This window comes from Natrix helvetica (genome assembly GCF_964273705.1).
Source record: "Natrix helvetica genome assembly, chromosome: 2".
Classification (NCBI taxonomy): domain Eukaryota; kingdom Metazoa; phylum Chordata; class Lepidosauria; order Squamata; family Natricidae; genus Natrix; species Natrix helvetica.
The window spans coordinates 164,070,312-164,097,680 of NC_138552.1; the positions used below are offsets into that span (position 1 = coordinate 164,070,312).

The 27,369-nt window shown below is 40.2% G+C and overlaps 1 protein-coding gene across 5 annotated transcripts in view; it reads right to left on the bottom strand.

Moving 5' to 3' along the window:
• Positions 1 to 4,646: 4,646 nt before the first annotated feature.
• Positions 4,647 to 27,369, bottom strand: part of LGSN (lengsin, lens protein with glutamine synthetase domain) — a 383,291-nt gene continuing 360,568 nt past the window's right edge. For 2 of the 5 annotated variants that reach the window (XM_081941752.1, XM_081941754.1), the window contains exons 3-7: positions 26,185 to 26,387; positions 19,579 to 19,682; positions 16,830 to 17,028; positions 12,908 to 13,092; positions 4,647 to 6,558 (exon numbers count right to left, since the gene is read on the bottom strand). In XM_081941752.1, coding sequence (XP_081797878.1) covers positions 5,365 to 6,558; positions 12,908 to 13,092; positions 16,830 to 17,028; positions 19,579 to 19,605 — 1,605 coding nt within the window. In that variant the 5' untranslated portion in view covers positions 19,606 to 19,682; positions 26,185 to 26,387 and the 3' untranslated portion in view covers positions 4,647 to 5,364. Of the gene's footprint in view, positions 6,559 to 12,907; positions 13,093 to 16,829; positions 17,045 to 19,578; positions 19,683 to 21,749; positions 21,880 to 26,184; positions 26,388 to 27,369 lie in introns of those variants that run through there. The other 3 variants (XM_081941755.1, XM_081941753.1, XM_081941756.1) reach the window with 3 other exon arrangements.

Below are 27,369 nucleotides of genomic sequence, written 5' to 3' on the forward strand. Positions count from 1 at the left end.
GTATTAGACAGCATATCAGTTACTTAAGGAGGAATAACGTATTTCACAATTAAACATAAACGGACTGTTGGAATTACTCTAATTTAATTCAAGTTCTTTCTTAGAATACTACCAGTAAAGGTAGATATTTTACATAACCTTCAAGAGAAATATCTGCATCATGGCCTTATACCATCCTGGACAAATAACCATACAATATTTTGTTGAAAACCTACAGCGATGGAACATGTGCAACTCCAAGTGGCAAGTTGTTCCATTGGTTAATTGTTCTCCATGTCAAGAAATTTCTCCTTATTTCCAGATCGGGCAGTAATTCTATATGAAATACTGTTAGAATGATTTCCAAGCATTCATGTAGTGGTTACAGGTTAAAGGCCTCTTTATGCAGAAGCACCTTCAACTTGCTGCTTTGCCACAAAACTAATATGAAGCAATCAAAGTGTTCATTAGTAAAAGGTAAAGGTTTCCTGTGTCCAGTTGTGTCCAACTCTAGGGGGCGCTGCTCATCTTTGTTTCTTAGCTGAGGGAGCATTGTCCAAAGACACTTCTGTGGTCATGTTGCCAGCATGACTACACACCAGTAACACTGTTACTTCCCACCAAAGTGGTATCTATTTATCTACTTGCATGCTTTTGAAGTGCTAGGTAAGCAGGAGCTGAGCAAGTAATGAGAGTTCACTCTGTCAGGTGGCACGTGGCACCCTGTTGGAAGCACCCTGTTCCGTGGTTCTCAAACCCGGGCTGTTATATTTCCAGCTGACAAGGTCAGTGTCTTTAAATCATAAGATTTAAGTCAACAACTCTGGTCACTTTTTGGTGTATATATCCACAGAATTCCTCTCTTTCAGTTAGGACACAGCTAGATAGCCAGAATGAAATGTAGTCTACCAGTCCTGGAGTAGTCAGAAAAGGATGCTGGTTATAGAATATGCTGCCTTGGTAGATTAGCTCAGGGGTTCCCAACTGAGACCCATTACCAGGCTGTGGCCTGTTGGTCACCAGTCCACGTGAGTGGCTGGCCAGTGCAAGTGTGTGTGTGCCAGCATCCCCACTCACACTACCATTGCTGTCTCACCACGAACATCGCACACAAGCTCATAGTCCCATTTGTGTGCATGCTTGTGGACCCGTTCATGTGTGTGCATGCGTGAGTAAAGGTGCCTGTCAACCCCCCCCCCACTCCCCAGGCCACCAACCCAGAAAAACTGGGGAACTCTGGACTCGCTGAAAGCTGCTTCAATACTGCTTTGGTAACAAATCATGAAGCTGGTGTCATGAGGACATGTGAGATAAAAACGAATATCATGCCGCCATTAGGGAAAGGTGATGATCAGCCCATAGACAGCTCCACAATAGGCACGGATGAATTTCAGGATTTCCAACTTTGATTCAGTTTGTTTCATTCCACCATCCATTTCACAATAGGAAAGGGAAAAAAAACTTCAACATGTGCCTGAATTTTGGAATTTTCCAAGAGTGACCCATTTCCACACATGCTTTGTCTTATACACACATTTTCTGCAAACAATTTTAACGAACACAGCCGAGTTTTGTGTTTTATTTTCACCAACATATACTTTTTAATGCTTTCATGGTACTGTACAACATTTCATTTTGCACAGAGATTTAATGGGAATACAACACTTCAGTTCAAAGAATACAAATTTCAAAGAAAAACTGAGTTTCGTGATTCTTGTCTATTCCAACTGAAATCTAATTTTTCTTTCTTATCACCATTCCTAAATAATTTTGACTCCAGACTACTTTTTTGTTGAACAGAGTAGGCTAACATTTTAATTATTAGTTTATTCCACATAGTAGAGTATTATAAAAATGACAGAGTGCAAACTCTCAACTAAGCTCTTTATCTATTAAGATAGTCTTTCTTCTATGATTTATTGAATTTAGATATTTATTTTAAACTCCTTTTACAGTGTTTGTACATGGAGGGAGAATTATATATTAAAAGAGAGTTTCAATTTGTCTATGAGAATAAATATCAAATGTGCCATCCACAGTCCATAATAATCCACATCCCTATAGGACAGAGCTGGGAGATAAATCATTGTGATCTAAAGACAGGTACTGGGCAGGCATTAAAATAGGATGATGAAAGAGCGCCAAAATGGATATTGTTTTGATAACGTGCAACTATTTAACTTGTTTTCCGTCAATTAATTACAAATGAGAAAATGAATCTTCTGGGACGAAATGTAAATATATAAGATACTTATATTTTCTGTCCTCAGCATCTGAGTGGACATCTTCAAAGGCAAATGGAAATATAATCCCTCAGAGACACACTACCTTGGAGTAGTTGTGGGTTTTGTGTGCTCTAGGAGAATGAAAGCTATCCCAGAAGTTCAACAATATAGACAAGTCTCTTAGAGAAGCCAGATAAAGTGTGTCTCCCCCATAAACAATATAGTGGACATAATTTACAGAAACCTTTATCAGATCGGTCATCAATAAAGACCATGCTGGGTGTTGGAATTCCTGAAAATCTAATGACAAATGGTCTATAGGACTCAGGATTGTTGACTGAATAACCAGGGCCAGTAGCTGTAGGACTATTGGAAGAAAAGGCATGTATTCATTGCAAATATATGAGGACTGAAAACAAAGGTATAATGATTAGCTGTTATAAATAAGTCCAATAAAAAGAGTATTATCAGAAACAATGCATTGGTTCTAGAAAGGACAACATCTAGAATCAGAAATTGCAGAACAGGGGCTAAGCAGATCAACACCAATTTATAATATGAAATAAAGAATTTACAGTAGCAGAATTGGAAGAACTGCAAAGGTTTACCCAGGGTAAAGAAATTGAAATATTGCCATAAGTAGTTCAGGCTGAAGCAAACCAGAGAGATTTGGCAGTAGAGGAAGCCAGCATAGTTATTGAATTGTTTTCATTCTCAAACTAGGCAAACTCTCCTCACTCTTCTTCTCAGAAAGAACAAAGCCCTCCAAGAATTGAAACAAATAATAACTGAGCATCTAGAACAGTACAAAACAACAGCATAAGGTTGCCTCCATTGAAGCTGGTTACAAAACAACACAGCTAGCACAAAAAGTAAAAGATGCCAATACTATGATATCAAATATAAGCACCAGTTCACTGCAAGAAGCAAACCGCTTCACTTGTATATGGTACAACATGTCTGCAGTTATAACTGAATACCTTGAATGTAAAATAAACAAAGAAGAAAAAAGCCAAATGGGGCACCACCAAAATGAAAGACCAAGTTGGAAAATAAGATAAGCAAGCTGTGATCAAATGCAAGCAAGCTAGAACAGATGGAAAAGAAGAAGCTGAAGAACAGCAAAGCAAAGAATACCTGATCAAAAAGCACCACCCAGAAATATGGACGATCAAGGAAGGATTGGAAATAATAAAGCAGCAGATTAAAGCTATAAACCAAGAAATCAGCAGGTAAAGAAGCTTGAAATGCACACTAGAAGCTTTGGCTAGACAGGCAGAACAGAAAAATAATGACAATGAATCATGCCCTTTATCCATGCACAGACTTTGATCAACTCTACTTAACAAGAAGCATAGATGAGCATGGAATGCTTCAGGTACCTCAGACAATTAAGGAAGAAAAAAGAGCATTGGAGGAATACCAGCAAAGGACAGCAAAAAGCATGCACTAAAGCTAGTACACCATGAAGGCTTATTAAATACCTAAAAGACTAAACTGTGCTGCAAGAAAGACTAAATGAATAGCAAAGAGACATGGCAAGGCAAAGCAAAACATGGCTAGTACACACACGTAAAGCAGACAACAACAAGCCTGGAAATAGCTAAGAGCATGAAAGTTGAAGAAAGAGGGGCTAATTCTGGCTGCACAAGACCCAGCCTTAAGAACAAATGCATACAAAATCAGAATTGAGGACAGCATCAGACAGCAAAGAGGGAAAGGAGCTAAAGAAACAGTGGACCATCTACTTGGCTGCTGCAAAAACTGGGACTTTACATTCAATGAACACCTGTCACATAACAACACAGATTTAAAATAATTGATAATTGATGTCTGGATAATGGACAGTTGCAGTACCTGGAAACAACAGAAGAGAAGATAGAAGTAGAAGTAGAACTGTGGCAAAAGAAAGCAAAGATACTACCAATAGTAATAGGTACAATACAATACAATACAATACAATACAATACAATACAATACAATACAATAGCAGAGTTGGAAGGGACCTTGGAGGTCTTCTAGTCCAACCCACTGCCTAGGCAGGAAACTCTATTCTATTTCAGACAAATGGCTATCCAACATCTTCTTAAAGACTTCCAGTGTTGGGGCATTCACAACTTCTGGAGGCAAGCTGTTCCACTGATTAATTGTTCTAACTGTCAGGAAATTTCTCCTCAGTTCTAAGTTGCTTCTCTCCTTGATTAGTTTCCACCCATTGCTTCTTGTTCTACCCTCAGATGCCTTGGAGAATAGTTTGACTCCCTCTTCTTTGTGGCAACCCCTGAGATATTGAAAGACTGCTATCATGTCTCCCCTAGTCCTTCTTTTCATTAAACTAGACATGCCCAGTTCCTGCAACCGTTCTTCATATGTTTTAGTCTCCAGTCCCCTAATCATCTTTGTTGCACTTCTCTGCATTCTTTAAGTCAACAGTATCATTTGAACACTATCAGCATTGACAAAACCCTCTTCAGTCAATTGCAAAAGGCAAGTTTTACTCAGCACAGCTGCAACAATAACTGTAACACCATCAAACAACAGCATCCGTCTATCCCAGGTCCTTGGGAAGGACACAATAAGTGGACAAAAAGGCCAAATCCAGTCGAAAAATTTGGCTGACTATGTGACCAACCAAATAATATTTTTAAAAAAAAAAAAAATCTACGGAGACTTTTTTCCTAGACAGGAAGAAAGGTTTGCTTTGATTATTTGAGAGAGAAAGCAGATTAGTCTCTTTTCATGGCATGCTATGAGGTAATATTTCCCCTCCCAAATTGTAATTAATCAGAGGAAAACAAGACATGAAGCTGAATGCAGCTGAAATCTATATAACAAGAGGACATGTGGACTGATCTGGAGTATCCGGGATAAACAGTCTCATGCAAAACAACCTATATTCAAATAAAGAGCTATAGGAAACTAATATTCTACTAAAACTTCAGGTGCATTACATTTTCTCACGATTTTTATAATAACCATTTACAGTAAATCAGTTCATGGCTACCTGCACCTTTATTAGCTGTAGTGCAGCTTATAAGAAAAAGAGGAGTTCCCTAAAGTCACTTTAAAAGATCACTTATAAAAGAAATGTGATCCAAAGACTTTCCGATCTACAGCTACATTGCTTAGCTTCTATTAACTCTCCAATCTCATCTTCACACTAGATAAAATATTCCAAAAATTTATTCCTTTCCACATCCAATTCCTCAGTTTCCACCTCATATTGCTTTATGTTGATAAAATACTGGACGAAATAATCCCCCAGCGCTTCCCTGATGCACTCATCTTCTTGGAGAGCCACAAGAGCATCTTCCAACTTCAGAGGGATCATGCCTGCTTTCGTCAGAGTGGAGCTCTGGATCTTCCCTGAGGTCTCCTGGAACGTAAGCTTTCTCTTCACCCCATCCAGACCTGCAGCGATTGTAGCCGAGAGCACCAAGTAAGGGTTGGCTGTGGCTGAGCCCAGTTGATTTTCTATCCAAGTTCCCTTGTCACCGTGATTTTGGATGTTAAATGCGCAGCTGTTGTCATTCCATGCTCCCCTGGCAACCACAGCCTCTTTGGAGCCTTTGCTACACCCACTATAGCATTTGCGGCAGGTGACGGTGGGAGCCATCAGGCAGCTCAGAGCTGCAGAATGCATCAGTAACCCAGCCATCCAATTCTTCCCTATCTCAGTTAAGTCTGGGGCTCCGGAAGCAAACAAATTATGCTCTCTGCTGCTATCCCAAAGGCTATGGGTCAGAATGCCAGAATTATAGAATCCGTCCTCGGTGAAAAAACTGGCAATATAATTGTACTTTTTGGCGACCTCTTTAATGCCTGTCCGGAAAGTGAAGGCACTGTCCGCTGCACCCAGGCCAAACTCTGGGTGAAAAGAGATCTCCATCTGGCCAGGCCCAGCCGAGGATGAGAAGCTTTCAATGTTTGCCCCAGCGTGGTACATGCCATCCATGAGTTCCTGGATGAAGGACTGGTCGTGATTGCTGAGTAGGGTAGCAGCGGGAAAAGATATTGTCTTTGAATTGACGATTTCAGCAATGCCATAGACGCAAAATTCATACGTGAAGGCAGAATACAGTGCAAAGCCGTTTTCCCGGAGCTGATTCAACTGCTGCTTGGCAATGTGCCGGGGCGACGTCAAGAGAGGGTTGCCCATCACCATAAAGGGATTACAGATCACTCTTGCTGTTTGTTCCAACCATGGTAAGATCCGGAATGTTGATAAATCGGGTCTCAGGATGATGTCACAGTTGAAGCTGCTTGCAGGAGCGTGACATGGCTCACGGTCCCTTGGATTCATGGTCAGCTCAAGGTAGCCTTTTGGCATGGCAACCCCATAAATTGCTTTGGTCTAAACAGAAGGAAGAAGAACAATATGGCTATGCTTTGGATGAATTAAATAATCCTTTAGTAGCACTATCACATTGACAGATTACATTTCTAAGGAAAACCTTTGAAGTTTCAGAAGGAACCATAACCAATTGTCCAAGGGAAAAGCCATACACTGTAGTTTTTCAATCAGAAACTTCTTACAACCATTATGAAGAATTAGGAGTTGACATGGGATGTGTGTATATTTGTTTGTATGTGTATGCTTGTATGTGTTTGTCTGTGTGTATATAGCAATAGCACTTAGACTTATATACCGCTTCACAGTGCTTTTACAGCCCTCTCTAAGCGGTTTACAGAATCAGCCTATTGCCCCCAACAATCTGGGTCCTCATTTTACCCACCTCGGAAGGATGGAAGGCTGAGTCAACCCTTGAGCCTGGTGAGATTCAAACTGCCAAACCTCTGGCAGCCAGCAGTCAGCAGAAGTAGCCTGCAGTACTGTATTCTAATCACTGCACCACCACAGCTCATACGTGGGGTGGAGAGACAAAAGGCTCAATAAACAAGACATAATGCTGCTAAGAAAGGAACCTCAGGTCTCTAGGTCCATATCCCACAATCAAGTCAGTTCCCTAATGACCTTCCAGAAAGCAGCAAATGAGAGGATGATGACATAAAAATCTGATAACACACCAGCTAGAGTAACCATAGTGTTGCATTATGGGACTAATGCTGTTCACTACCTTTTTGAGAAAGAATACCAAGAATCAGCAATTGGACCGAGCTTCTCCGGGAATGCAGATATTCATTTTAATTTATGATTTTATTTTTTAAAAATGTGTTCAGCTACAAAGAACCTAAAGCAAGTTCAATTTTATTGTAGCCTTAAGTGCTGCCTGGATAGAAAGGAAGATTAAAAATGATGATGATGATGACAACAATGTTAATAGTGTTGCAATATTGTGAGTTTAAAATTTGAGTTTCCACATGCCCTACAGTATTTCATTTCTGAAGGCTTACTCTGTTGCATTTTGCTAATATTAGGGAGGTAGAAACAATCTTAAAGGAGGGAATGGCAATGAAAAGAGATGGGATATTAGCTCTGTGTATCCTAACTGAAACAATAGCTTTTCAAATTTTAATGAGATCCCTCATAAGATCATTACGTCAAGAGTATAAAATTACTTTCCAGCATCATTTTTTCTTTGAAAGCTTTTGTAATGTCCTCCTTGAAAAATGGTGATAGTAGTTTAAATTGTATGGAAATTCCTAAGTCATCTAGGCTGACTACGATAGAACTGTTTCCATCAAATTTGGAATGGTATGTAGCAGTGGTGGGTTCCGGATCCCGGTGCAACTGGTACCGTGCAACGAGGCCCAGCATCCTCCACATGATGCACAGCGCGTGTATGCATCCTTACCTTCTGCGACGCTCCGGGACACCTCGGCAGAGCTTCGCGCAGGGACCATACGCTCCGTGCACGTGCGCGGAAGCCCCGAAGAGCTCAAATACAGGTAAGGACCGCAAGTGGGCCCTCCAGAACACCGTATCAGAACGGTACCCGGTGCTTCCGGCATGCTCTGGTACGCCTGTACCAGGGCGTACCAGTTGTAACCCACCACTGGTATGTAGGGATGAATTTGGGAGACAGGGAGAAGAGCTACAGCCAGGGTAATGGGCAGATAAGAAGCACTTTAGTCCACAGCAAGAATTTGGGCATGACAAACATCACAGAAAGAGCCCTCCATAGTTTCTTAGGGTGTAAAGGTGAAGGAAGAGACATGCACTTTCAGACTTGCAAGAGTCTCTTAATGTAACCTCACAATAAAATCTGCATGTACTTCTGTATGTACTTCTGCTCTATGTCACCCTGCAAGTCTGATAAAACTTTACCCAATAGACCACACCACAAAATGGCAATACGCAGTAAATTGGTAAGACATCCAAATGCCTAAGAGTCAAAGGTGAAATGAGGGCGGAGATCAAAGAAGAACTCAGAGTGGTTAAAGAACATATAGCTGGAAATACACAGCGAATTTTGGTGTTAGAGGGCGGAATGGCGGGGCTGGGGGAAGAAGTGAAAACAATGCGCAAGGGAAACATAGATATGGAAAATTTTCAGACAAAAGTAGAATTTGAAAGAATGTCCTTTTTTCTTAGATTCCAGAACTTACCAGAAACAGAGAATGAAAACCTTAAAGATATTATGAGTACAATTTTAGCAGATTATCTCAAGAAAGATAAAAAACAAATATGGTGGGATATGGATCTAGCTTATAGGATAAATTCAGCATATGCTAGAAGACACAATGTTCCGAGGGAGATACATGTTAAGTTTGTCAGGAGATCCACAAGGGACGAGGTACTTGCGACCCAAAGGGAGGGACCATTGAAATATAAGGGTGAAGAGATCACCATTCTTAAACAGATCCCGAAAAAAATAAGAGATAGAAGGAGGAAATTTTCCTCCCTAGCAAAAAATTTATATGAAAAAGGGATCTGGTTAAAATGGCTGATTCCGGAGGGGATGTTAATCTGCTGGGAGGGAAACAGGATCAGAATCAATACAGTCCAGGAGGCGGAGGCCTTCATTAAAAAGAATTTTCCACTCTCAGAGGAGGAACAGAGTGGGAGTAGTGAAAGAGACAGTAAAACACAAGACAGTAAGATCCAAGACGGGAAGGAGGGGGGCACTGAGGCTCTCTCTGGCGACAGGGAGGAAGAAGCAATATCGAAAAGGCTCAGATCTCAAAAATAAAATTATTTGGAACAATAGCAGTTAGTGATATATTAGAAAATGACAAAGAGAAACATGTAGGAACACAAGACTAACAATATAGAGTAAGATTTGGTTTACTGTTTTCTTCTATAAATTTGTTGTACAATGTTATATAAATGAGTACCGTGCTGGGATCTCTACCAGCAGTATGAAAGCTGCCAAAAAAAATGTATACCTATTTACCCTTCCCTATATATTTGAAAACCAATAAAACTTTGTTTATTTAAAAAAAAGAGTGGCATTCAGCAGGTTCTGACCAGTTCTGGAGAACAGATAGCGGAAATTTTGAGTAGTTTGGAGAATCGGTAAATACCACCTCTGACTGGCCCCGCCCTCATCTATTCTCGGCCTCCAGAGTCCCAGCTGATAGAAAGGAAATGGGGATTTTGCAGTATCCTTCCCCTGGAGTGGGGTGGGAATGGAGATTTTGCAGTATTCTTCCCTTGCCACGCCCATCAAGCTACACCTATCAAGCCATGCCATGCCCACCAAGCCAGGTCCATAGAACCAGCAGTAAAAAAATTTGAACCCCACCACTGCTAAGACTACTACAGACTTCTAAAGGCCATTCTATATAAAATAAATGATTTTCCCCATCAGATTACAAAGAATATCTTACTGCTAAGTCTGAATTTAAAAACAAAGATTTTATCCATCGCTGTTCTTGGCCTTTGAATAATATTTGGGAGTCAGTGAATACTTGACTGAACTTAAAATAGGTTGAACCATTGCAGATGTGTTTTATTGCGAGATCTTTAAATCTTTTTAAAACAGCCCGTGTAGCAGCAGAGTGCCTGACATTCTGAGCTTTATTATTCAAATTGCAAAACTAGTTAAGCCAGGTAAAGAGGGATTGTGTAAAAATATTGGCAATATACGGTAGACATTAAGTGGCTTTGGAACGAGGCAATTCTCTACAGCATCATTTATCAGTGCTTGGCAAAATGCACCCCCCCCCCACCAAATTCAAATGCTCCCAATCCACTACCTGTTGTGTTGTTTCCCAAACTGAGCAAGCAATGCTTGTTTTACAGTGTGCTTGCCGTAAATTAATCTTGATTTTAGTAGCAACAGCATGTTGATTGCAAAACACATTATCTGACTCACAGAACAGGCCAGGTGGGAAGGGATAAATTGTGAAAAGATGCATGTCGTTGACCTTTGAAAAAGGAAAGTTTCATACGTTTGTGTTCCTAACAGTTTGGTAAAGGACTGTCTGTTTCCCAAACAACCACCTTTTAAAAGTGATCTCAGGTCCCTAGGCACAACACAAGGACAGAGGCTGATACAGAGGCACTAAAGCAGGCCACACATTTGATGGAAAACCTTACCTTGACCTGGAAACCTGACCACTCCCAATCTGTGCAGTTATCAGAAAAGATGCTGCACTGCCTGTGTATTTTCTACCAATCCAAGGAAACATGTACATATGTTTTCTCTCTCTTTCTCTTGTGCTAAAAAATGCTTTCTAGGGTGTTTCTTTCATTCTTCACTGAATGGGAGTGGACCGACTGGCCTATTGAACATGCAAAATCTTGCCAGTCCAACAAGGAGTAGCATGGCAAACTCAGTATTTGAGCACAGTGAGTCTACCCACTATTTTGGTAACAGTATTTTAGTAGTGCACAAAGTAAAGATCAGGCTGTAGGGTTTTATTTCACCTTCTAAAAATAGCACCAGTAATAACAATAGTCATAGTGTTAGATAGATAGTCATAGTAGATAACCATACACCAATATACAGCAAACTCATCTGGTATGGCCAGCATTATCATTAATGTCATGGTGTAGCTGCCACATTGTCAGTGCTAATGCAGTTTGGTCTAGTGGTTAAGGCACCAGGCTAGAAACCGGGACACTGTGAGTTCTAGTCCCACTTTAGGCATGAAAGCCAGCTGGATGACTTTGCTCTAATCCTCTCTCCCAAACCATCCCACAGTGGTTTAATTGTAGAGAAATAGTAGGAGGAATGACTATTAGGTGCATTCACTGCCTTAGGTTATTTATAAAAATAATGGAGGCAAGATAAAAAATAAATAAATAAATGTATGACTGCACATGCGTAGAAGATGGAATACATTTGAGTTCCATAAAAGAGGCCATAAAGATAGAAGGATTGTTCTAAGAAATGTCAAGTGCTACATATGTGGGAAAATACAGAATGAAGTTTGCTATGAAAACAGAAATGTTTTGAAAACAAGAAAAACTTCTCAGAACAAGAGACGGTTCCCATGTGAAATGAATGAGGCAATGGCATCCTGACTGAAAAGTACTAAGCAGTAAGAAAAGATTGCCACACTGGGACAGGCCAAGGTTTGCTGGAAATTAAAATATTAGAAAGGGATTATAGTGTTTAGGAGCTATCACACAGAATGAGGTACTGAGGTGTCCTATTCAATTCTCCTGAAATCCAGCCTTGCTAGCTAGATTGTGAACTGGGAATGCACAGTTGTGTGAGGATGACTTAATAGAGCTTTTAATTCGGAAAGTGAATTACAAAACTGTATTCCTGCTTCTTGATAAACTGAGCCTCTGGATAAATAAGAATAAAAAGTAATCCAGTCGTATTTTATGACTCTTGGTATTACAGTAGCAGCGATAATAGTTTTTTAAAGTAATGATTTATGCTTCCATGTCACATTTAATTTTCTTCAGATGGCATTAATTCAAACAAGTATAAGTTATTTTAGAAAACTGAGCTGGGCAAACACACACAGAATGACTACAAAAGTTATTAGCTTATTATCTTTTAGCAGTACTAAATTCCATGGAAAACAGTTGATATCTGTTAATGCCTAAATGTCATAAATGAAATACAATAGATTTAACCTTAAAGTTGAAAGAACAGAGCCTAATGAAGCAAGAGCTAAAAACAAAATAAAGTAAAATGTATTTTTCTACCGTTCAAAGAAAATATAGCATGAAAGCAAACGCCACTGCAATTCTAATTGTACTAGCATATTTTTATGATCACTGAATGAAAACTGAAATATTCATGATAAGAATTAAACAATAATGCTGCCTATAAGCTGCCCATGATGGCTATTGCAGAAACAACCTGCAAAAAAAGCTACTGGTGATCTCTATTTTCCATAGAAAAATTACCAAATGATGTGACCTTTACTTATTGCTTAACAAAATAACTAATACTGTACTACCATGTTACAATTTAAACCATTATGCATTTCTGTGGTATTATCTGATTGGATTGAATCACTCAGAGAAAAAAAATTGTGTGTGGGGGGGGGGGGTTGTCACTAGAGTAATTCACATGTTGTCCCTTTAGTATCTGACTGTTTGCCTTGGACTCTTGAAATTTCCTAGGATCAGATCCAACCAACCTTTTGTTAAAGTAATCAATAAAAAAGATACACATGAGGAGGAAAAGCTTGGATGTGTAAAAAGAAACCACGTTGCCAAGTTGCATGAATTAAATTTTCTTAATAATAGAGGGAGAGTGATGAATGAAACATATTTAGAAGGTTCTTGGTGAACCTAAGGGCTATGGCATACTAAAGTAACAAAGGTTTGCAGAATAGCAAAAGGAGGGCCACTGTGCCCAGGAAGCAGGAAAAGAATATAGACATACCCGGAAAAACCGTGAAGGGATGCTCTTGGATCGTGACACCCCGTGGATATCTGTGGTTTCAAACCTGACAAAGTGGACATTATCCCTTGCCATCTGTTCCTCGATGTGCTCTATCTCAGAGGTGAAGTGAAGAAAACTGCCACTGCCCAGTTTCTTCCCACTGGAATCTCTTCTGGATTCTTTTTCTTTAAATGAAAAATTAAAATGCAATCACCATAAGGCAGGATTTAATTATTTGCCATTAACGTACTTTTTTGACACAATATTTGAGAGATGGCTGCCCTTAAGAATTCACCAAAGGTTCACCCTGTTTTGAATTCTGGGTTGGAATGAAGGGAACCTGTCTTAAGACTGAATGATTAACACTTAACACGAGGAGGAAGTTAGCAAAAAACATAAATAATAGGACTGTGCAAAGAGTTCAAAAGAGATCCTTCCCAAACTCATTGGTCCAAATAAGGGGCTCCTCCTTGAAGTGTTAATGTTGCTGCTTCCTCTGGAAGACATAGCTTGGTTTTCCCTACTACCTATGCACCTGTGCTACCAGTTCCAGTAGTGTTGACTATTCATCCACACACTTGTTTGTTGGTTCGTAAAATTTATATAGCTATACTTCTCACACTTGGGACAAAGAGATGCAGGCATGCCTTTAAAGCAGCTGTTCTTCTTCTGAACAAGCCAGTCACTTTAATAGTATTAGACTTTGAGAATAACTCAATCCAAATATTTTGTGTACCCCGAATAAGAGATTTCTGCATGTGTATGTGATTTTCAAATAAAACCAAGCTTGGAGTCTCAATAGTCCTTTGACTGCAACTGTAGTTGAGCCCATGACTTTCCCCAATTTTACAAAAAAAAATTGGGCCATAGTCGTTAAGTGAATGACACAGTTATGAAGCAAATCCAGCATACCCAATGGACTTTTTAATTTTGCCAGAAACAAGAAACACTACTTTCCAGCAAAAAAAGTTATAAATCTCAGTCATATGACTGCAGGAAGTAGCAAATGGTCATAAATATAGGCTGGTTGCCAAGTGTTGGAAATGTCATCAGGTGGGGAGGGTGGCTGTCGGAACTTTGAATGGTTGCTAAGTGACCACTTATATATCAAGGATTACCTGTAAATATACTATGCTATACATTGTGAAAGCTCACTGATTTAATAATGGAGGTGGATAAAGAGGAAGGGAAAAGGAAATATATAAAATAGGCCTATGACAGCTAACTACACGAACCAGCGTTCGCACTGGAGGTACAAATTACAAAGGTTAATTATCCTTCTTTCGACATATTATACAATGACCCAGACTTCTGGGAAAGGCTTTCATGCCGGAAAAGGTGGAAAGAAATTGAAGAAGAGGACAACAGCAAGGTGGACAGATTCAGTTACTGTGGCAATGAGGGCGCTGTTTGAAGACCTGGAAAAACAGGCTAGGCCAATGATGGTGAACCTTTTCAGCACTGAGTTCCAAAAAGGGAGCGCGCGCGCGCACACACACACACACACACACACACTTTGGAGCCGCAACCCAGAAGAGGAACTGTCCAGGGGGCATGCACATGCTGGAAAATGAATTCCGGTTTCCAGCGGGTGCATGCGCACTGGCCAGCTAGTCTTCCAGTTACTGGTGTGTATGCGCGCATGACATTCAGCTGGCCGGCACGCATGCTCATGCTGGGAAACGGAAGACCAGCTCTTCCAGTTTCTGGCACTGCCGCATGCACGAGGGCCAGAAACGCAGAAGAGGAATGGGCGATGCCACGCGTGCCAGGCAACATGGCTCTATGTGCCACTTCAGGCACATGCGTGCCATAGTTTGCCATCATGGGGCTAGGCATAGATCAGCATGAACCAAACCACTTTTATCAATCTATGTGATTGGTAAAAGTAAACACAAATGTGATGGTACCTCCTCAAGCAAAATAAATCAATCTTAATCCCAGTTTTCCAAAATAGTAAATCCACAGCCAGATTATTTGAGGGTATAATTAATGATCTGCTGCCAATAAAAGGAAAATGCTAGTCCTTTTTTATGCTTGCTGACCCACTGGTTCTATTATTCATTAAACTCTTTCATGTGAAAGGTCTATGGGATTCTTTCCACCCAGGAGCCAATTAAATCGACCACCTTTTGCTTTCCACACAATCTAGAGTGGAATTGGAATCATCAAAATTGGAATGTAATAGGCTTTTAAGAGAATTTCAGTAAGAATAGCCAAATGACTTGAGAGCCATATAATTCTTGTTTGAATATCTCTTTTAAGCCTTTTTTTTTGCCAGTAATCAGAGTCACTCCTTAGAGAGATGTGTGGCATATACATTTAATTAATAAATAAAATATATATCTACCCTTATTGAAAAATCAGAAGGAGCCTGATAGCACCTGTTCTGACTAACACATTGTATTTTTAAAATACAATACAGGGAGCAGGGAGGGGCCCCCAGGTTGGTTATATAGATGAAGGTTATCTGTAAGACACATTACAAGTAACTGATCAATTAAAATTGTACTGTGTAAAGAACTCATTTCATTTGTAAGATTTGAAATCCAAAGACACAGCACACCAGGTCTCATCATTCAATTTCGCATCAATATTAGCCCCAAAGCTTCTCTGAGAAGAAGAAATTGTTTGGGTCAGGTATTCAGGTTGTTTTTTTGAATAAAACATGGCTCCCTGGGTTTGAGAACTGAGAGCAACACAACTCAATGCCCACCAAACAAAGAAGAAAAGCTGACCCAGGTTTCTTCTCATTTCTATGCCTCAAAGCCAGCCACTAATTGTTAATGGCACAAAGGACACACATAGACACGACTCTTCCTCAAGAAAGACATAATGTTAAACAGGATAATTGGGATTCATCTGACATGGGCAAATGCCATCACCAAAGTGGAAACCATCATTCTCCAGCATAGGTTCTGTACTATATAGTGGCCGGGTGAGAATGAAATCTTTGCAATGGCACCTAACAGTCCACACCATCTCACTCTATCTTAATGCTGCAGCTTGCTCCCATTTTAACAGATCTGATACTGTTTTGTCTAATTTTCCTTATAATTTGCTTATTGTGGTTTATCATTTTCTTTTACCTCTCCTTACACACAACACGGCTTTTGAATGAGGATAGCATATAATGCCATAGCATCAATTACAGCAATCTTATTTGTATTGCATGCTTAGCTGACAATAGCACAATCCCTCCATTTCACATGGGACTTAATGTGCTTACCAGATGTGGGCTCAAAGTTAGCAGGTGGAGCTCTGACCACCTTGGGAAAAGGGGTCTGTTGACTCCCAACAGGCTGTTCCACATCATCCCTTTTTGATGGCTGTTTCTCCAGCCCAGCAGAATTGTAACCCAGTTGGGGCTTTCCTCCTTGCCCTGATCCATGCACAATGGGAACTTTCTGGTCAATGCCTCCTAAATGAGGAGGAAGAGTTTCCATGCATTGACACTGTTCCTCCCTAGACTTCAGACGTGCACGGCAAGAGGTAGCCCTAAGTTCACTGCTGTCCCAGGTGCAGTTGCTTAACAAGGGACTCTCTTTCAATACACTCTTAAACTCTTGCAAAGTTTGGTTGGGAATGCCAGGTTCCAAAACAGACGCGTCTTTGCTGTCTTCTTTTTCCTGGGTTGCTATAGGATGATCCCCGTCCACCTCCTCTGTCGGGTGGAACTTACTCCCATCCCGCACTGAGCAAGTTTTATCTTCACATGATGCTATTTCAGAGGTTTCCTCACTTCTCCTTGTGTCTAGCCACCCCAGTTGCTCATCTTTGCTCTCTACGTCGGCTTCAAATGTTTCATCTTTTCTGCCAAATGATTCTACCCCCCTGCAATCTTCTGAGTCATCTCTGCACGATTCTTCTTGGTTATGGGATAAGCCTTCTTTTACCTGGAAATCTTTGGGGAGGGTCTCACCTGCTTCCTGCAATTGAGGAGGTTTTTCTACATACAGCTCCTGCATATCTTGATTAAAAGAGTTTGCATGAAGAGACTCCTCCATTGTTTCACGATCGGCTGCCGAGAGCTGTGTCCCCCTGATCTTGCTTCTTTGCCTGATACTCAATCCACACATACGGTTGCCATCAGTTTCCTCATGGTCAACTCCAGAAGACGTCTGCAAAAATCAGAAACTTTTTTTGTCCAGAAAGCTTCAATTAAATGAAATATGCATTTAGACTATAGTGCTTCAGCCATGAAATGAGATCCTGTGAATACCGTTTCCCCGAAAATAAGACCTACCCAGATAGTATGCCCAATCGGGCTTTTGAGCTCATGCACTAAAATAAGACCTCCCCTAAAATATTTAAATGCATGCGCAGCCGGTCCCCAGCATTTCCTGGGGGGGATGGAGGAACATGCCCCACGCGCCCCACATGCACCTGCCATCCATGTGGAATGGCCTTGCGGAGGCCGCTCCTACAAACCCTAGCTGCCGTGCCCCTTCTCTTAGTGGTGGCCACAAAAAGAGTGGCAATCTCAGCAATGCTAGGGTTGGCAAGAGTGTGCCAGAAACAGAGACAGAACTTCCAGCCTCCTCTGGAGCAGCTGGATCAAGGTTAAGGGGCCTCTTGAATCTCAAAAATAATAAAACTTCCCCGAAAATAAGGCCAGGCACTTATTTTGGGGATCAAAAGAAAGTAAGACCCTGTCTTATTTTGGGGGAAAGATGATACGTGTATACACACATTCTAAAAGATCACATTTAAGTCACTATGACTTAAAATATAAAACATCATCTACTCAAAGGCTTCCTAAATATTTAAATAATGTGTCCTTTGTTCTTCCTTATATTTTTACCTGATTACCTTTAATTGGCAGATTATCGGCAAGCTAGCCTTTCACTTTTATCAGCACAAATACTCCTTGTGGAAAACCAAACTTCCTATGATCTTACAACGATTTTTCTTCAGAAAAAGAAAAATGCCTCTTTTGTCTGATACGTAAACGTCAATTCCACATCCTCAATCCAAATCTGTGCTGCTCATGAATGCATGCACAAACCGGTGCTACCATCTAGCTGCTGGGATTAAATATACCAGTGTCTAATAAAAACAAACCAGTGCATTGATTTAATTGTCTTTTACTCCCTTCCCTGCCAAAATGCCAACCTGTGGAACCATAATTTATTTTTAAAAGGCTGAGAATATACAATTGATCGAGACAATTTCCATTTCTCTTTCATCATAAATGTCAAGGTTAAGCTTGGGCTTGAAGAAAAAAGATACTAGAATTGAATTCAAGAGAGCTCTGACACAGATTAAGCCTCAAATATGTTTGCTGTATTGCAAACGTATATCCAGGAAATAGAAGATGTATTTTTGCTTTGCTTTTACAATTGGTAGCAGCAGCCAACCTTTTCAGACTTCGCAAAGCTAAGCTGCATAGGAATTGGATAGAATACAACCAGGACTTTGCAATGCTATAAACTGACATGGAAAGTGAAAACAAGTATGACAAACCATATATATATACAGTGTGTGTGTGTGTGTGTGTGTGTGTGTGTGTACATACATACATACATACATACACATACACATATACAATTCCAAAGTTAGAGAACAAAGAAAGAAAATAAAGAAGAATAGTGAATAAGTAAGACACAAAAAAATAGAAAGAAAATATTATAAATAAGCAGCTTCTGAACTTTTTGACAGTTATAAATGCATTTGTATTTTACCCTCTATCTCTAAGGTTACATCATAATTTCCTTCTTTTTCATAAATTGCCCCTTCTAATGTTCAAATCCATAAATCACAAGTCAATCATAATTCCATAAGGGTTTCTCTTCTGTGTTGTAGCCAAGAAAAGTCGAAGGACATACCCTTGAATTTATTGGAATGTTTCCCTTGAATGTTTGATTTCATAGTATAAATATTGAATGGAATTTGTTACATTGCATGGTATTTCTGCCAAGTCATACTTCCTCAAATGGACAGTTCGCTTTTTGAAATGTTGTATACTGGTTTGCAGTAAACAAAATCCCATTGTCAACAGTCCACTCAAAACTGTACGAATTGATGACAATATCATGTAAAAAGCTGAATAAAACAAGATGAGAATAAATTCACAATAGTCAACTAAAGAGCCTAAGTATTGCCTTTCAACATCGTGCAAGTACCAGATAACCCAATATTCTATCTCTATCAGTTTAAAGCAATTATCTGGATGTATCTTAAGTGACCCTGTCTTTCTCTCTCTACACACACACATATACTTTATAAAATCAATACAATCAGGGATATAGAAAGTTTATGCTCCGAAGCAGTGATAGCTACTTCAATATATTTCCTGTCAACCTCATCATTGTGTCATCTTGGAGCAGTTAACTTTTCCAATTTAGTACAAATGATCAGCTGGCACCGGGGACTTTGAGAGACTTTCAGCTTCAAAGAAAAAGGTGCTTCAGTGCTTGCTGAGTATTCCCCATAACAAATTTCTAATTTTGCCTACTTGCCAGATTCAGATTCAAGACAAGAAGAAGTGGGATTTGTGGCTGGTTAATCTCTTCTCCACCACTGCATACTAAAACTTTATTGTAGGAGGAAACTCACATCAATCGACATCAAATTATTTAGTAATATAAACATATTCCATCTTTGTGAAGTATTAATTCTCAAGAGAGGAGATAAGAAAAATATTTCTCCTGGTCATTTTTTTTTCTTACCTGATAGCTGAAGGTGTCTTTCTCCATCTTCTACATCTACACATTTTGGCTGCATCCCTCTGTGACTTCAGTTGGGAAAGTGTCCTCAGAATTTATAGATGTGCCTGTAATGAAGATGAGTTAGCAAAGAATTTCTAACAGTTTCCCTCTTTTTGAAGGCTCTGTTAATAATGAATCTGGATGAGGGGGCAAAAAGCCCTTAAATAAATATATAAATAAGTCTCATGAGTGTACATTTCTAGAATTGTTTGGAAATAGTCACCTGATAAATGATAGGTAAACAACTACAGGAAACATAAAACATTTGCTTCACGTTTTTTTTCCAGCAAGACAGTGGGATTCTCTTGCTTTCTTCTGAAACACAACACATTGTTTGAAAGATTATAATAAAATGCTGTTGAACCCAGTATTACAACAACCATAACAACAAAAAAACATGATCACAGACAGAGGGCAGCTTCTATCCCTTGTTAATGGTGCTCAAATTTGGTGGGTCTTGTTTTGCTCAGCAGTTTCTACAAAGCTTTCAGAATCGTGTTGAACAAACACATTTGCATTGTCGTGGCTTTTCCCTCCATTGTGGATGGAGGTGAGGTATCACTGAAAGCAGGTTGCTAACTGAGCACTGGGGACATGTGCATTTTGTTAACTAACTCAGCAGAATAAACATGAAATCTGAACACTTTAACGAAGTAATTTGGGGAGTTAAAGACTTCTTTCCATTTACTTGATCACCACTGGAACAGCAAAAGTCTTCTGATGTTATATATAGTTTGTAACATGTGAAGTTGAAGATGAGAATTCATAATAGGTTGTTCCTCTTTTACAAATTTGCAAAGCAATCCCTGGAAAGCAAACAATGGCAGAGGCATAGAAAGAAACAACTTGCTGGATTGGGGATGAGGATTCCTGTGCAGGATGTTTGAAGTACAACAGAAAATCATTCCTTAATGTTCAACCTAATGAGATCAGTATGATACTATATTTGTGAGTACTGTGTATTTCATTTTGCTACTTGAGGGTGGGGGTGGGGGGCTGTGATTCATCTGTATACAATCAAAGGGGTATAAACTAGTTCTTATTGATTTCAGAGGATCTATTTTTCCTCACTTGCACAAACAGCAATACAGACATGTTGTGGAAACCTCTTTTTTTCTGTTTCCTCAGAATAATGCATTTGAGTCCCCCACACTGATACCTATGGAAGTAATTGTCCATAACTGTACCCAGGTTAAAATAGTGGCATTTTTTTCTTACCCAATACAGGTTTTGCCACGGATGTACCTCGCCAACAGAGTTGGGTTGCTGCCAGTTCAGCCTGTTTCGGCCGAACCGGTAGTGGAATTCAGGCCTGGGTCGCAGAACCGACAGCAACCCAGGGCTGCCATGCCCCCGAACTGGTTCCCTCGCTGCCGCTTGGCCACCACTATTCTGGATTTTAGTCACTATAAATTGTTCTGTGCATGCGCGCAGAACAATTTACATTGAACAGCGCACATGCACGTTGCACACGGGTTGCGAACTGACAGTAACACTGGCAGCAACCCACTTGCTCACCAACCATTCTGTCAACTATGCAGTAAGTAACTATGCTAAGGAATGGCCTAATCCTGTGCCTACTGGCCACTTTAGAGAGCCAACTTGGTGTAGTGGTGAAACAGTTGGGTTAGAAACCAAGAGAACATGAGTTCTAGGTTACCCTTAAAGGCATGGAAGTCACCAGGTACATCAGAAAGCAAGACAATCCCACTGTCTTGCTGGGGGGGGGGGGGAAGAGTGAAGCAAATGTTTTGTGTTTCCTGTACTTTTAGCCAGCTATTCTCTCAGGCAAGCCCAATTCACTGGATTGTTTCTGTGGGGAAAATAGGAGGCAGAAGTTTTAGGTATGCTCGCCAGGTACAACCTCTCCACTCTGGGGCCAGGGAACTGTCCTCCAGAGTTACTCTTCCCCTGTACCTACCAGATCTTCAGGCTAAACCCTGGTTAAGAAACATAATAAGGTTGAAAAGCAGATGACTAGTGGAATTTGTGTTTGTGTGTACACACAGATCTCTTTATTTCACAGAATCTTTGCACCTGTCACCTTATGTATAGGCTTCTTTTGAACACTGGAATAGAACTAAACCCATGTTAAGCAGGGGGAATCCACCCATCCCTTTGAACATACTCACTCAGGAAGAACACTTGTGCAAAATCAATCAGTCAAGTCAACTTGCAATACACCTTTTTTCCCAACTCCAGTTCCATTGAGAAAATGGATGGATGTTTTCCAACTGAGTGGTGACATTCAGTAAGAGAGAGGGAAACAAAGCCAGGAGAATCCATTAATCCATTAATTCCTGCCAATGTCTGCCTTGTACACCATAAATGTGGTCAACATTATTTACTGGCACCCTGATGCCACAATAGACTTTTCATCATTTTGATTTGTCTGGCTGCAAATATCCCAATGTTGGCATGTACAGTGGAAGCAAGGAGAAGCAAGTAATAAAACATCCATCACAACCAAGTTCACAAAACCGAAGGTTTTCATATTTGTGTCAGGCATTGTGATGCAACTATCTAAAAGTGAATGTTGTGTCATGATGTCAAATATCATTGTTCTGATGCAATTTTAGTTTGCTGAGAATGCTAAGAAAAAGCCTGTCTCTGATCTTAGAAGAATAAATATCTGAATTAAAGATGGCTAATGTAGATTAACAAAGATTCAAAATCTTTAGTGATTTTGTTAGTTGTTTAGAATTAAAAAGCAGTATCACAAAGGTATGGATTTTATTCATATTTTAAAGAGAAGGTATGTTTCCTGAAAGGAAAGAAGATTTGAGGTGGAAGGTCAAATTAATTGTGATATGTAACCTTTTCCCATATTACAATGAAGAAGCCTACCACAAATTAAAACGGCTCAGTAAAAGCAATAAAATGGAGTGAAACGATTTAAAAATATAATTTAAACACAATATAAGTGCTAAGTTAAACAGATGAGTCTTAATTTTATTCCAAAATGGTTAGAGGATGGGGACTATCTTGTTTTGAAAAAGAATAGTAAACTACACTTGGCACCAACATGAAAAAGTCTCTTTCCAAAATGTATAGAGTTGGATTCTTCCAGGAACTGCTTTCCATTTTGATGTAAGAAAAACTAAATTAGCAGTGTAATGCTACTTCTTTGTCCATAACTCTAAGATTGAGTGACATTTCTACATTTAAAACTGCTTGAAACTACAGCCCTGTGAGATAGAGGGAATAACTAGCCCGAAGTCATCCACCTGGCTTTCATGGCTAAGATGGGACTACAACAGGGGTTATTATTATTATTATAATTATTATTAACTTTTATTTATAAACCGCACCCTTTCCTAAGCAGGACTCGGGGCGGTGTACAGTCATTGTTAAAACCAAATACATATCAAAATAGCATACATATACATAAACATAGACATAGACGGAGGAGGTAGAAAATATACTGTACCATATTTAATTAAAATACAAATGAGATTAAAATTCCCTTTAAAATTCCATGATAAGATGTTTGCCAGGAGGTGAAAGATGGAGCTATAAATCGGCTAAGCCAGCTAATTGGAACAGGTGGGTCTTAAGCTTCTGTCGGACGGAGCAGAGGTCGTTAATAGTTCTAATATCAGAGGGGAGGTCATTCCAGAGGGTTGGGCCCATCACAGAGAAGGCTCTACTCCTAGGCGCCACCCGTTGGCACTGCTTGGCGGATGGCACCTGGAGGAGTCCCTCTGTTTGATGATGTCAAACTCACATCATCATGGCAGCATCATGTGATGTGTCAGGACATTTTTCCCCTTGGTTAAACTGGGTGAGGTGTGGTCAGCATGTGACGCATCCTGCCCACAGGTTTGACAGTCCTGGAGTAGAATTTACACTCTCCTGGTTTCTAGACCAGCACTTTCATCAATTCTATGAAATTGCATGTTAATATTGATGTTAACCCACATGTACATCATTTGACCACCTATTCTTAATAATGGATCAGATATTTTTTTCAATATTTCATGTATTTCATTGCTCTGGATAAAAGAGATTCAATATTTAACAGGTAACAACCATGGTATTTTATGAAAACATTAAAACATTAAATGAGTTCGGAAAAGAGCACAGTGTAAAAAAAAACCAGATGTGTTGTGAATGCACTTCATGCATGTGTTTACAAAAGGGGGGAAAATCAAATACTCAAGTGTTATATAAATATTAAATATCCATTATTAACCAAATTTGTACAGTTGAACAACAAAAAGGACTTTGCTATGCCAAATAATCAAGCATTTCATGCTTCAAAAATGATTTAGAAAAGATATGTCAGCCCTTAAACAAGCCTATCACCTTTCTACTCTGGTTTAAAGAAGCTCTGGTAAAGATGCTGCTGCTTTAAGAGTTGCATTAACTTTAATGGAGCTGGAGCTGTGGACAAGATCTATTCTATCCTGTATGGTTGCTAGGAGTTGAAAATATCTTGATGGCACTTAATCAATCAATCAACTAAAGCTGCTGCTGCATTAAGGTTGCATTAACTTTAATGAGTGACCTTCTTAGGACATCTTTTCAGGCTATGGGGAAAGGCTGAAACCATCACATCTCACTGAGAAAGAGGTTCTGAACATATGCAAGATCCAAAGCACGTTCTTCCAACCATCTTCAAGCTGTGCACAACCAAATAAAATACAAAAATACAAAATATGTTTTGCACATTTTCCTACAGCAGATGGCACCAGCAGCACAGATTAATGCCTCATTTCTTTCCCAAAAGACATATGTTTCACAGACAATACAGAGGCATCAGGCAGGAATGACTCACAGAAAAATCAGAGCATGAGGGGGAAAATAGAGAGAATACAAAACCTTTTATCGATTCAATACTTTTTATAGGATCCAACTAAAATGGCTCAGAAGTGGACACAGCCTTCTGAGGTTCTCCAGAATTTTTCACAGGTGAGAAAAGACAAACAGCAAAACACCAGGAAGCAGTAAAGGTGTCCCAATAATTGATTGGGTATGCAGTTAGAAGATTTGCTGTTTAGATTCATTCTCAGAACATAGATCACAGACAGAATGCATTAATAATTGACAGGTGTTACAAATATCAGATTACAACTTAATACAATAATCTACAACTAAGAAATAGGAGCTGACTTCCCGTTTCTTTAAATGAAAAATCTGTTTTCTCTTAAAGATGGAATACACTGGCTGTGGCCTAGTAGAAAACAGAATTAAAGAAAAACATAGAAGACTGTATATTAAAACCTGAATACATATACATATATTTATGAATAACACATGAACTCATAGGAGTACTTTATCTGATAAAAGAATTAAGCCAACTTGTAAAGCATTACCTACCCTGTTTCCCTGAAAATAAGACCTTCCCAGATAATAAGCCCAATCAGACCTTTGAGTGCATGCGCTAAAATAAGCCCTCCCCTGAAAATAAGCCCTCCTCGAAAATATTGTAACACAGCAGCAGCCATGAGGTGACTATGCTCTCCGCCTCCTGCACCTCAAAAATAACAAGACCTCCCTGAAAATAAGGCCAAGTGCTTATTTCAGGGGTCAAAAGAAAGTAAGACCCTGTCTTGTTTTCAGGGAAACACAGTAGTAGCTGTACAGGTTGAAATCTTCCAAATGGAAAATTCATTTTCAGATTGTAGAAAACTAACTCAGGAGCTGAAATCTCCCTACAGGGTTAAGATCAGATGCTGAGATTTTCAGTATCTCTCTGATTAAATTAGGAGCAGATGCCTATGTTTCAATGACAGTAGCTGCTGATAATATTTTTCCCCCTTTAATGCAAAGGACCTTTGGGACATTATGAAAAAAAGTAGAACTACTAGCTGCTTTGATAAGTCCTAAAGGACCTGGAAAAATCAATCTACATCTGCCAATGTGAACAATTGCTTTTGTGTTAATAAACTAGTTTGGAGTTGTTTTTAATGTGTTCATTTGTTTCACCCTTTTGCACATCCACATTCACAGGTAGGAAATGCTATGTGGCAAGCTATGCTACTTCAGCCACACTGGGGTATTAATCCCATTTGCTGGGACTGTATGATATACTTATCTTTAAAGTACTAGATGATGGTAACAAAATAATAACCATAACAACTTTAACAATAAGCAGCAATGGGAGCTTGAATGCTGTTTCAGAATTAGCCACTCAGTGGCAATTTCTTCTTCTTCAGTAAGCATTAAGGGCTGTCAAATGGCTTTTCTTTCTATTTAAGGCTGTAAAACATTCTTCAGAAGAACAGCTTGTCCTTAGCTTGGCATAATGTTATAATAAACACTTGCCACTTACTGTTCTGCAAGCTGTTGTGCTCCTTGGGAAAGCAATGAGAGACAGCAGAGGCATTCCTTAGTTAAGCAGCATGTCGCTTGGGAGTCTGCTGGCTATTCTCTGCATGAGAAAAATAGGTCTTGTGGAGCTGTTTTAACAGTCAAGGTGTAACAACATCCATCCAATGCCCGCAAGGCCAAAAGAGCCTGTCATTTTCAATTGTGAAGGGTTTTTTAAAAATATATGTTTAATTAAAAACAAGCTAGGCAGTTAAAAACATAGGCACAGGCAACTGACCAAAGTTTACACACCAACTGACACCTGCTAAGCCACAGGTATCAAACTTGTGCCGTCATGTTGCCGTCTCATGACGTATCGCGATTATTTTTTCCTTTTGCAGAGCTGGAGTGGGCGTGGCTTGCATGTGATGCATCCAGTCCGAGGGCCTCCAGTTTAACACCCCTGTAAGCTGAATACAATCCATTGATAGTGGTCCACCATTGGTTTGAAAACTCTGTGGTTTGGAGAAAAAAAAGAGGAGAGGAGAAGGAAGGGATATTGTGTACCTACTAAATAATTTACTACGTGGCGGATGAGTTTGTTAGATTTTTTTAATCAGTAGCCCAGGTAGTCTTCAACATACAACCATAAATGATTCCGAATTTCTATTAATACTTAAGTAAGTCTGTTTTTAACTGAGTCGTGCTCAATTTTAGAACCTTTTTTGCAGTGGTGAAATCGAAAATTCTCCCTACCGGTTCTGTGGGGATGGCTTGGTGGGTGTGCTTGGTGGTCAAGTGACTGGGTGGGCATGGCCAACTTGACATAGTCATGTCACTCACTGTTAGATCCAAGAGCTGCACATTCTGAAGCACATTCTGCCCTTCTGAAGCCCCCAATGCTTTGAATTTCCCTCCGCCATGTGCTTGACTGCCCAAGCGAACCTCAGAGCCTTCTCTTGCCCGCTCTCCATCCTGGAGGGCTGTGCATCCCCTCCACCGCCAATCCTCCATACAAACCGCCCACCCCACTTCTGCAAAGTCAGAGCCCCAGCCCCCTGCAGGGCGATGCAAAGAGGGGGAGGGGAATGTTTCAGAAAAGGCTCTTTTCTGCCACATCCCACTCCCCTCTTTGGATCGCCCTGCAGGGGGAGGCTCTGTCTTTGCAGAAACGGGGCAGGCACATGTGCAGCAGCCTCAGGATGTCCGCTTGCCCTCTCGGAGCACCATGGCCGCCCCTCTCAGCCCCAGCACAGCATTGCATTTCCACCAAGGGCTGCTTGCCCACCCACTGGCTGGGCCGAGCTGGACACTGACCTCGGAAGGCAAGTGGACATGGGGGACTGCTGGGAAGGCCGCATGGAATGCAGGCAAGTATGGCAGGGCTGCGGGGAAGAGAATAGGCTGCTAGCTCCCTTCCCCGCAGCTCCGACATGCTTGTCTGCCTTCCACGTGGCCTTCCGCTTGCCTGCCTTCGCAAGCTAGCCATGGGGACAC